We start from the raw sequence: 10,959 nt of genomic DNA on the forward strand, positions 1-10,959 counted from the left end.
ACTATGCAGAAAAGAAGAGATTTAAGCGTATCATTCCCTCAACATACCGTCGTCTTCAAGATGTCTTAATACATTATGGGACCAAAGGGCCTCAGATTCGCTATTGGCGTTAGTCATGAGGACAAAAATTCCATTAGCTAACTAGATTTGTGTGTCATTACCAAAACCTCCTCTCAGAAACACAAGGGGCCAAACACCAGAGCATTTTTTTGACCTCTCAGTCCCTCTCTTCAGCACTTTTAAAGTAAAGAGCTTCTCCTTTATCTGCACCTTGCCCTCCCAAGTAGCCACGTCGACCTTCCGCAGAGCCTACACTCCCCACATCTTGCTTGCTTGCACTACCCAGTCCCCTGCTCACAGCCGACAAGCCCTCCCCAGTCATGCTGCGACCAAGATCGGAAAAGGCTCCAGTCCCATTCCCTCCAACATTAGGTTCACTTTGTAGCATGTGGATTCCACCCATTCCAGTGGAGCTCATGCCAAGCTGGCTTTGTAGAGCTTGTTGCTGCTGCAATGCCAAATATGGATGCTGCTGAGCATACAACATCGGTGCTCGGGCTGCCATTAGTGACTGTGGCATCATCTGTTGGGATTGTTGGTGCTGCATGTAGTTGACTCCTGGTTGCATGACCATATTGGGGGAAAACTGCAGAACAAAATCTCAAAAGTAATCAATACGCTGAGAAAACCTAACTGCCACCATATTTTCCTTGTTTCCCTTTTTGTTGTGTTTCTGTTCCATCCATTGAATTCTTGTTGCAAAAGAAACAAACACTTTTAAGAATTTTGTAGTGACAATAGAAAGTAATTGCCCCCCTGCAGGCATAGTTAGGGTAGTATATTGAAGCCTACTTTCCCAAATCATCTCAATTCAGAATTAGAAACTTCAATGAACAAATGAAATACTTCCTGTACCTCCTAATAAGGCTTAATGCTAAATCTCACGCACCAAAGACAAGTAATTGTCATAACCAACCACCTACTGGTGAAATTAAACAACCAGTTCTGCAGAGTTACTGCAATGCCCTTAAATATGGATATTTCTTATTTCTCCAGTTTCTGAATATTGAAACCAATCTCTTTTTAGTGCCAGTATTATTAATATATGGTGGGGGAGGGTGCCCTAGTTCATTGGTGAGCCCACACGGACTTCCCCCACTTTGCTCCCTCTGTATTTACAAACATTAGAGGGTGACATCACCAGAAAATTCCCATGTTTAGTAGGGTTATTTAACCAAACTCAATCAAGGTCCTGCATTTGAGCCTATTAATGAACTTCTTTTGTACACCAAAGAAGGAGGACAAACCAGCTGCCAACACCCACCCCTCCTCCCCCCAACACACACACACAAATTCACCACATCGGGGTTCTTATTGGTTGGATTGTGGGGGTAGGGGAGTTGCACTGGCAAGTATCGGCCAATTGTGAAGAGTGACTTTTGTATCTCTACTTGGTAGTTTTGCTTATGTGAAAAGTGATATATACACTTTCTGTTCTTCGGTGCTTATATATACTCCTAATTTTCCTCTGTATATGAAGTTATGAACTCAGGAAAAGAACAACAAATTTGTCTCAACATGACAAAGGCCTATTCCTCCAATATAACAAGAGGAATCTAACATTGGGAGGGCCAAGATACCCACCATAACAAATGAAACTAATATCATCTTATATGTAGAGTGCACAGACAAATTTGGCAAATGAGCAACTTTACCTGAGCCTGCAGGGATGGCGGTTGTGGTTGGCAATCAGCAATTGCAGCAAGGTACATAAGGTTTCGCTGAAGTCTTGCTTGGTTCCTACCAAATTAGATAAGAATTAAGGGACTCCTTTGAAATGAATTTCTTTGGAGAGACAATACTATTCTAATCACATGCAAAGTTGTGTAAACTATTGCAGCAGAAATTAAACCACATGGGGTGTCATTTAGCTATATAATTGCATCTGTTGAACTCAGAACATCCAGAGGATTTTGTTCTTTCCTCTTCTCCTGGTTTTCAAAGAATGAAACATGTTTCTCCATCCACATTGGGGAAACAAATTTACTCAAAATATTTGATTGGACATTGAATGGAAGAAAAGAATATTTTCATTGGACTGCTGAGAAGATTGAAGGAAAGAAAAGAAACCTTGGAATCTTGCAACCATTTTGGGTGGTTGACAGTTTTAAGTTTCCACAATTTATTTTATTTTCTGACATACAACATTTCAGCAGCAAATGCTGAGCACTACATTATCATGAAAAAACTAGGAATAAAGTGCATCCAAATAGGAAGCAAAAGCCACTCCCCTACATGTAATGTGGAATTCAGTTAAGTATTCCTCTGTTGCAAAAGAAGGATAATGAATAACAACAATGACGACATAGGAGGATTGAATTTTCAGCATCACACACTAATTTCAATCAAAAAAGAATTTCCAACAAACATCTGCAAAATCAATAAGTTCAATACACCCATTTAAGAAAATTTTTAAATCCACTCATTCATCCCCCTCTGGGTGTTACCCTACTACACCTAGGTTTTTCAATAAGCTCAATATTAACTAATGTATTCAATCCGAATTACTAATATGATGCTTTTATGTTAGTTATCACACAATATCAAAATTTTAGGCCCTAGATTCAAGTGTTGTTCTGTCATAATTAGTAAAGTTCAGATGGTAAGTGCATTAGGAACAAGGTTTGTGATAGTTGAAGTGATAGAGATGAAAACCACAGGGACTACATTTTTGTGGATCCCAGGATGATACCTTCCAGACTAAATGTACACTAGCAGTGATTTGGATGTCTGCTCATGAACTGATGTGCAGCTGATTAGACTTTAACACAAGGAATGTGAGAAGTAGATGCATCATGATATACATGAAGAAAAACTAAACCCATCACAAAAGAACTTCCTTAACACATAAATAAGGCATGACAAAAGAAATGCAAAGCTTGAATTTTTGTATTTCAATGGAAAAAAAATCCAAAAAAAGGACAGATGGAGACAAATTGCAGGAGAATTGTCATAATCAATCATGTTCTTCCATGTGAAGTAGAAACAGAAGGAAAGAAAGTCAGTGTCAGCTGAATGAGAAGCATCATCTTCATGGGTAAAGATATACATTCCAAGAGCAACTTATAGCAATTAAAATAAATGAAGGGACACTTACTCTGCACATTCACTGAGTTTCCCTGAATTTTGGCTCTCAAGGATTTTCAAAATCAATGACTTGTTCTCATCTAAGTACTGCACATACAAAACCAGCATACAACATGAATAAGCCTATACAATCAATAATATAAAAGGTAATCAATAACAATATAAAAATTAATCTACAGCATAGCAATTGGTTCAGTATATACATATATCGTGTTCAATATATTAGAGCAAGGGAAGCATCCCTGAAATCCAAAATGCATGGATGAAGGGCTTTGGAACAAGAACATACAAAGGGCTTCCATGTTCTTTCTTCACAATAAACTGCGATGGTTAAATCTCAGATGCCATATTGGACAACCAATTTTCCTCAAAGCCAAACCTGTTAGGATTTGGGCTCCAATCCCATAACGTATATCATGCTCTAAGAGTAAGAAATCATAAAGGAAATTCTCCATATGCTCAAAGATACTTTTAAAGCTGTTGTCTGTCTTGCCATCGGGCATCACTTAAAAAACATGAAGTCACGCATAACTGGATTATCTATAGGGCCTTGGATGCTGCTGCAGATATTACTTTGTACTAACACTTGCAAAAGAATTTTATTAATTAAAATACCAAGTGTTCAATAATTAACACAATCTAAGACCTATCAAAAAAAATAAAAAATAATTAACACAATCTAAGGCTCATGAATGTTTCAAACTCAAAACCATAGACAGGGGGCAGATTTTTAGTCACATTATTAAAATATGAATAGAAGTTTATGTTGGTGAACGATCTGCCATTGACCAGTAACTTCAAGTTAGTGCAAGCTTAAAATAGTGCACATTCCACGAATAACACATTATCAAATCAACTCTTTATCATCTCGATCAAATAGCAATCTCCAAACTAACTTGCCTAAAAGAGTTTGATTCATTATATAAGATGTCTAATCCCTAGCCACCCTCTTCCATAGGCAAACAAATGATAAGATGGCTTTGACAGGCTCTCTTACCAGAGCAATTAGATCTGTTGTGGAATCTATCATCGCAATATGAGGGAAGATTTGAATAACTGGAAGGGAGAACAGTAGGTCCAGTTGTTATGATCAGCATTTAACAAGCAAACTATATGTGCTATTCAAAATAATCTTGCTTTCAGTGTGGAAATGTCTTGTTGATTTGGGGTTTATGGAATTTAGATCCAGCTCCTAACCCACTGACAATACAGAACCCAAGGAGTGGATTTGGGACCTAGAATTCCCATTCCAGGCTCCAAATTTCATGCAATCAAACGTCTCCTAATTTTTATTTTATACAAATTTTTCATTTTCATTTTCATTTTAGAGCTGGGATGTAATCAATTACTTTCATGTTTGATGAAGCCCTAGAAACTAATTAGGTCCAGGTCCATGAATATGATCTCGCCTTCACTTCAATTTTTAAAATGATTCTGTTTTTGTTGAGTGATTGATAAGACATTCTGGTATTCAGAGAAACACTTACACACATACAAAAACAACCCCCATTACAGATCCCTTCTGGCTTATTGATATTGATCATTCCGTTAGGGTCCCAGAAACTACAATACAGAACATAGACATGCAAAATCCCTAAAAGAAAGCACATAAAGGAACTACAAGAACAAGCAAAATTACGATAAAGCCACATATACCTCTTCAAATTGATGTAGGAAAAAAAAAAAAAAGAGAACAGGTTGAAAACCAAGTATTAAAAAGTGAATATGGGAAGCATCAAACTCTGAAGCAAAGAACAGTAACTAAAAAAATAAAACCCATGAACTCATGTTTAATAAGCAATGGAAATAGCCTGGACCACCAAACCACCCACAAGACCAAATATTTCCTCTTCAATCCAATCACCGAATGGATAAAGAAGCAGCCGAGAGCAGACCCATGAATGAATCAAGCAAAAAATTCCAAACAAATGGATTAAATATAAAACCCATGCAAGTAAAATCAAGAAAGATGGAAAAAACAAATACCCATGAACAGGGAAGCGGTACAGTGGCTAGTAAACAGACAAATGTGGGGAGAGAGAGAGAGACCTGTTGGATGTGATCAGTAGTGATGCTGCTGAGGTTATGGCTTCCTGCCATCATAGGCTGCATCTGCATAAGGTGTTGCTGCATCCTTCCTCTGATCTTCTCTGCACTGCCCCCACTGCTACAAATTGCTCTACTTTACTTTTCTTCTCCCTTTCCTTCTCTCCTATCTGTTACATTGTATCCATAACTCCACAAAACACAATATTAAAAGAGAAGAGAGAGGGCTTTGAGGCTCAAGGTTATACCTTTCTTGGTATGCTAACTCCACACGCTTCTAAGTTTCCAGCTCACTGCTCAGATGTCAGGAGAGAGAGAGAGCGAGAGTCTGCAACTTGAGACAAAAATCAGGGACTTATTCTACCGTGGTGGTCCAAAATGCTAACAATATCACGACATTTATTCTTCTTCAATTTAAAATTGTGGAATAAACAAAGTCGATATGGTATCATACTTTGTGATATTCAATTATCTTTTAATTTATTAATTCACATCTGAGAACAAATTGCATGTGAGGCGGTGTATCTAAGTATTAATTAAAATATAATTTTACAATAATAATATAGTACAAAATTTATACTTTATGTAGATGGGCACCGCCCTTTCTTCATCAGGCAAGTAATCATTAACGTATCTTATTTTATATGTCGTGAAAAAATATTTTATATTTCATATTTCATATTTATTATTACAAACAAAAGTAAACAACCTATATAATTTTATATATGCATTTCCAATAAATATATCATCTTCTTGTAAGAAGGTAACAAAGGATCTCTTTGTTTTGGCGTAGAGGTCTAATATGGGATTAATTAAATTTTCGTACTAGTCAATTTGACTTTTTTTTTTATATTAAGTTAAAAGTAATTTATGTTTAATGATCAATATAATTAAAATGAATTTGTTATCGTTGAGTGTAGTTGTCCTGATTCACATCAACATGTTATTTTTAAGTGAATAGGAAAAATAAAATATTTTTTTTTTGTCTTTTTTATTCAATTAAAAAAATAAATATTTTTTAAGATGATGTTCATTTTATTTTATTTTACTTAATTCTAATTACAACTTAAAATTAAATAATGTTTAATAATATTAAGTATTAGATTGTTTGCTTTAAAAATATTTTATTTTTATTTAGTATTAAAAAGTAAAGAAAAACTAATATGTTACATTTTTATTTAGAAAAAAACTAAATATTTTAGTTTTCTCTATTTAATAAAAAGTTTATAATAAGTTATAAAAAAGAAAAAGAAAAATAAATAATTTAAAGTCTGAAAATAAATTATTTTTAGTAAAAACTGAAAAAAAATAAATACTTCTAAGTGTTTTCTTAATCAAATGTAGTCCTTTTATCCATTGAGTTGTATATTCTTTTTGAATTTAGTATAAAATTTATCTTCTAAACATTTTTCTAATTACTTAAATGGTGTATGATTATATATATGATTTCATATATATTAAAGTATTTTTAAAGTAAAATAAGTTAGATTTCAAATTTATGCCACATTTGTAATAATTTTTTTTTTTGGCTTTGGCCATGGGTTGTATTAAAAGATATAATTTTAATAAAATAATATTAATATTAACATTAAAAATGTTAAGGTGTGGTTTGGACACAATTTTTGTTTTCAAATTTTAAAAATAAAAAATAATAGTAAGTATTATATAAGATATAATTTTTTTTTGAAACTTATTTCAAAGAGATAATAATTTCTAAAAATTGTTTAACAAAATTAAGGTATTAAAAAATAGATAATGATTTTTAAATCTATTTAAAAATATAAATAATTCCATACAATCACTTTATTTTTTTACATGTAAAAATTAATATTACTTTATATTTTTTAAGAGAAATTAATTTAAAAGTATAACATGAAAGTTAAAATAATATTATTTTTTTGTGGAATTTTTGTTGGCTTACAAGTTACAATCCATAAGAAGTTGATTTATATTAGATTTAAATAAACACGCATCATATTGATATTGTCTTTTCTGAAATAATTACTTTGACTCTAATTTCAGCTTTTTGGTGAAGCCAAAAAAAAGAAAAAAGAAAAAAAAAGAAATTATTTAAAGCAAAACCATAACACGATGTGATTTTCACCACAAGACGCCAAACATGACTTTAATGGGAAGCATCCCTTATGGCTTTCATATTAACATCTTGATGAGTCACGTGGGTTGGGAAGAACTTTTTGTGGCGGCTTCCATATGAATCACATCAACCTCTAAACTTTAAGCAGGTATGCAAACTCCTATTGGCTTTAATTCTTGTTTTTTCAAGGTAGTAAACAAGTCTTTTGAATAATATATTTCATAATATTAATTTAGATGTCATTTCATAAAATTAAAACTCGCTTGTTTGGTAAGTGTTTTTGAAAATAATTTTTTATTCTTCAAAATAAAATAAGGGGAAAACATATTTGACATTGAAAAATTATTTTTTATTTTTTGTTTTTAAAAACATAAAATAGAGTATTTTGAAAGGATATATTTTAATTGTTTTATATTATTTTTATTTTTTGATGATTGTTTTAAAAAAATAATTATATAAAAATATAGAGTAATTATACATTTTACATATCATATTTTATATCATTGTATATATATATCTAAGTTTTTATTTTTTATACTTTAATTTCAATTGTTTATATTTGATCTCATTTATTTATATCTTAATTAAATTTATTTGAATGTATACTGTTTTAATAACCCGTATTACATCTTTGTTAGATACCATCTCGATACCATTGAATTTATCATTCCAATTTAGCATACATGTCTTACATTTGACAACCATAATGATTCATAATAATAAAAAAGAACAAAAAAACTATGTTCATATGTTACTCAAAGCAAATTAAGAAAAAAGTCTTCTTTTTCCGGTGTTTCAAATTTATTTTGTTTTGCTTTTTTCTTCTTTCTTTTTAACGTTGGTTTCAAACTTTACTCATCAAAAAGGACTTTGATTTAGGATGGGGATGATTTTCGAGTAGACCTAAATTCTAATCCTCCTTTGTTGTCTATATATGTTGTTCACGTGAATCAACCAAGAAAATGGCTTCACACACATACTTGTCTGCATGCATACCCCACTTGGACCCAGTCCCTTTGTCTCTGTCTCCATGGGAAATTTAAAGGGTTAGGCATGTGACTCAAGATTTGAATTCTTTTTCTCAGCGTGTCTCGTAAAAGCTTGAGAATCTCCAGGACCCCTAACATTGACCCCCAAGTAAACGCTTTCCTACTTCGTATGTAACCTAACATCAAGGCCCACAAATGAGGAGATTTGGTCAATCTACCTAACAATATTAGACTTACAAAATATGAAGTAGATTGCGGCTTGTGAATTTTTCGTGTTAACAAGGTTTGAAAATGAATTTCGTGTAGAAAGGGTGTTTTGGAAATGAATCTTGGCGGCTGTTGTGCATGAACTTGGTGGGGAACATGAGAAAAATGACTTGGTACTTTACTTGCTTAGAAATATAATTTTCCCATTCAATTAATTCTAAGTAGTTTCTTCCTTTAGACCCATTCAATTTCTAGTTTCCTATAGCGAAACCCTAATGTCCAAGAGCCAAAAACACCCTTCAAACCTAGCTAGCTATCACACATGTAAATATATATAACCTATGATAGTTCACCTCTCATATGCTTATTATCCGATCAACTTAATTGTTGGTCTCATCCCCTCTTTGGTAGCTTAACCCAACCAAGATCGATCATGAGGTTTCTCAACGTTGTTTTAGCTGTCACAGCCCTCGTCTTTGTTCTGAGTGTCAAACCACATAGTGCTATTCGGGTTCTTGATGGAGAGAAAGAAGAGTGGATGAAGATGAGGATTGTTCCTTTGCAATCTATGCTTTCAGGTCCTGTCCCTTCTTCGGGACCAAGTTCATGCAGCTATATCCCCGAAAATGCTCCACCTTGCCCCAATGGAAGGAAGCTTGCAGGTCATGCCATGCCTCCCCCTAGTGCACACCACAGTCCCAGTCCTCCGGTTGTCATGGCTACTGAGTACTAAACGTTTGGTGAAGTAACTCACCATGCATGACCACCACCAACCTCAAAATTCTTACAAGTCATTAACCCAGAATTATATATGTACAAGTATCTTTTTTAAGACCTTAGGAATAAACTGAATATCCAGACCATGCATTTTTCGCTTTTGTAGTTGTATAAAGTTTGTGTGTTTGCTTCCACAGTGAGTGGAAAAAATTATAGTATAATTACATATTGAATTACTTGTAGGTATTTTGTGTATAGTTTTCCACTACTCACATTTTGTACCTTAATGAAGTTTGTACGTGTTATGATCCATGACAATAAAAAGAAAAACTAGTATCATATTTGCTGGTTGTTTGCTGCTTAATTTGCCGTCCTCATCACATCCTTCTTTTGCATTCATGGGTGTGTTTTACCAGACTTTTGCTCATGTATTTCATCCAAGTTTATGTCACTTGATTTACTTTTATGCTAGAAAAGAGAAGATTAATTAAATTTGACCGGTAAGACTTTGTTTGTGATATTTTGCATTAATGGTATATCCATTTTTTATTAGACAACAAAAAATGTGATGTACATGGTAATATGGACTTTAGCCTTACACAAGTGTTGAGTATATTGAAGCTCTAATACCACTTGTTGTGTCAATGGAAGTGTTAATGTAAACATATTAAAGGAAGAATACAAAAAATAAAGCAAACCACACAAAAGGTATATGAGAATTTAACATGATTCGACCAATTATGCATACCTTTATAGATGAGAGAGAATGTTTCATTATATGATAGAGAATATTACAAAAAAAAAAAAAAAAAAAATAGATACAACTATTGAATCCCTTTGTATTTTTACTTTGTATTGTAACGATCCATACCAATTGTATATATATTGTTTGCTCTAGGCCCAAAAAGACCCTCACAACTTTAAAACACATCTACAAGGTTAAGAGGAGTCCATACTTATATAACACCAAAAGCTAATTTATCTCTTATTTGATGTGGAATATCACAAACACCTTCCTAGGTAGACACTACATCCTCATTATGTCTCATGGGATAGTAGGGCCAAATAGACAAACACCCCTCATGGGACCAAACAAACCCTCACACTAGGGTCGAAGATTAGCTTTGATACCATTTGTAACTACCTATACCCAATCATGTAGATATTATCCGTTTTGGGCTTAAAGAAGCCCTTATAACTTTAAAACATGTTTATAGGGTTAAGAGGAGTTTATACTTATATAGTGTTAAAAACTCTCTCATATCCGATGTGAAATATCACAAACATCCCTTATGTAGACACAACGTGCTTGTTGTGTTGCATAGGATAGTGGGCCCAAACAAATAGACACCCCTTATAGGGTTAAACAAATCCTCAAATCATCAAGTTGTTAATCATGCTCTGATCATGCAGTCCCTATTCATCCACCAGGCTTTGATTTTTGTCTCCTTAGAACTCAAGGACGTAAAGAATATTCGATAAAATTGGAATGATGTAGAGAAGTCCCTACGCAAGGATGACATGCACAAATTGAAAAATGGTCCAAAATTTTTATTGTAGTGTCTCACATCGTCGAGGGAGTGAATGTAGAAGATCCATATATAGAATGCTTTCACAACACACTATCAATGCCTTTTCTTGAGGGCATAAGCCTAACAAAGAAGCAAAATTAGGGCAGACTGGTGGACCGTGTGTGCGCCATTGCAACCCTGAACCAGACAATATTGGGTGGAAAGTGGGGTTATGATAGAATGGTAT

The 10,959-nt window shown here is 33.7% G+C and overlaps 1 protein-coding gene and 1 non-coding gene across 3 annotated transcripts; one reads left to right on the forward strand and one right to left on the reverse strand.

The window, feature by feature from the left end:
• Window positions 1–7: 7 nt before the first annotated feature.
• Window positions 8–5,540, reverse strand: LOC117918336 (GRF1-interacting factor 1-like). Of its 2 annotated transcripts, none has more exons than XM_034834904.1 (5): window positions 5,442–5,540; window positions 5,197–5,363; window positions 3,158–3,234; window positions 1,716–1,800; window positions 8–646 (listed from the first exon to the last, which is right to left on the reverse strand). In XM_034834904.1, exons 2-5 carry the CDS (start codon window positions 5,278–5,280, stop codon window positions 218–220), a joined length of 675 nt encoding a protein of 224 aa, XP_034690795.1. In that variant the 5' UTR covers window positions 5,281–5,363; window positions 5,442–5,540; the 3' UTR covers window positions 8–217. The 2 variants fall into 2 exon arrangements, with proteins under 2 accessions (XP_034690795.1, XP_034690796.1); XM_034834905.1 differs by having other exon boundaries at window positions 5,197–5,351; window positions 5,442–5,534.
• Window positions 5,541–10,655: 5,115 nt separating this feature from the next.
• LOC117919475 lies at window positions 10,656–10,753 on the forward strand. Its single transcript, XR_004652072.1, has one exon. It is a non-coding gene; the product is annotated as a U6 spliceosomal RNA (small nuclear RNA).
• Window positions 10,754–10,959: the final 206 nt, after the last annotated feature.

The sequence above is a fragment of the Vitis riparia genome, chromosome 7 (genome assembly GCF_004353265.1).
Source record: "Vitis riparia cultivar Riparia Gloire de Montpellier isolate 1030 chromosome 7, EGFV_Vit.rip_1.0, whole genome shotgun sequence".
NCBI classification, from domain to species: Eukaryota; Viridiplantae; Streptophyta; class Magnoliopsida; order Vitales; family Vitaceae; genus Vitis; species Vitis riparia.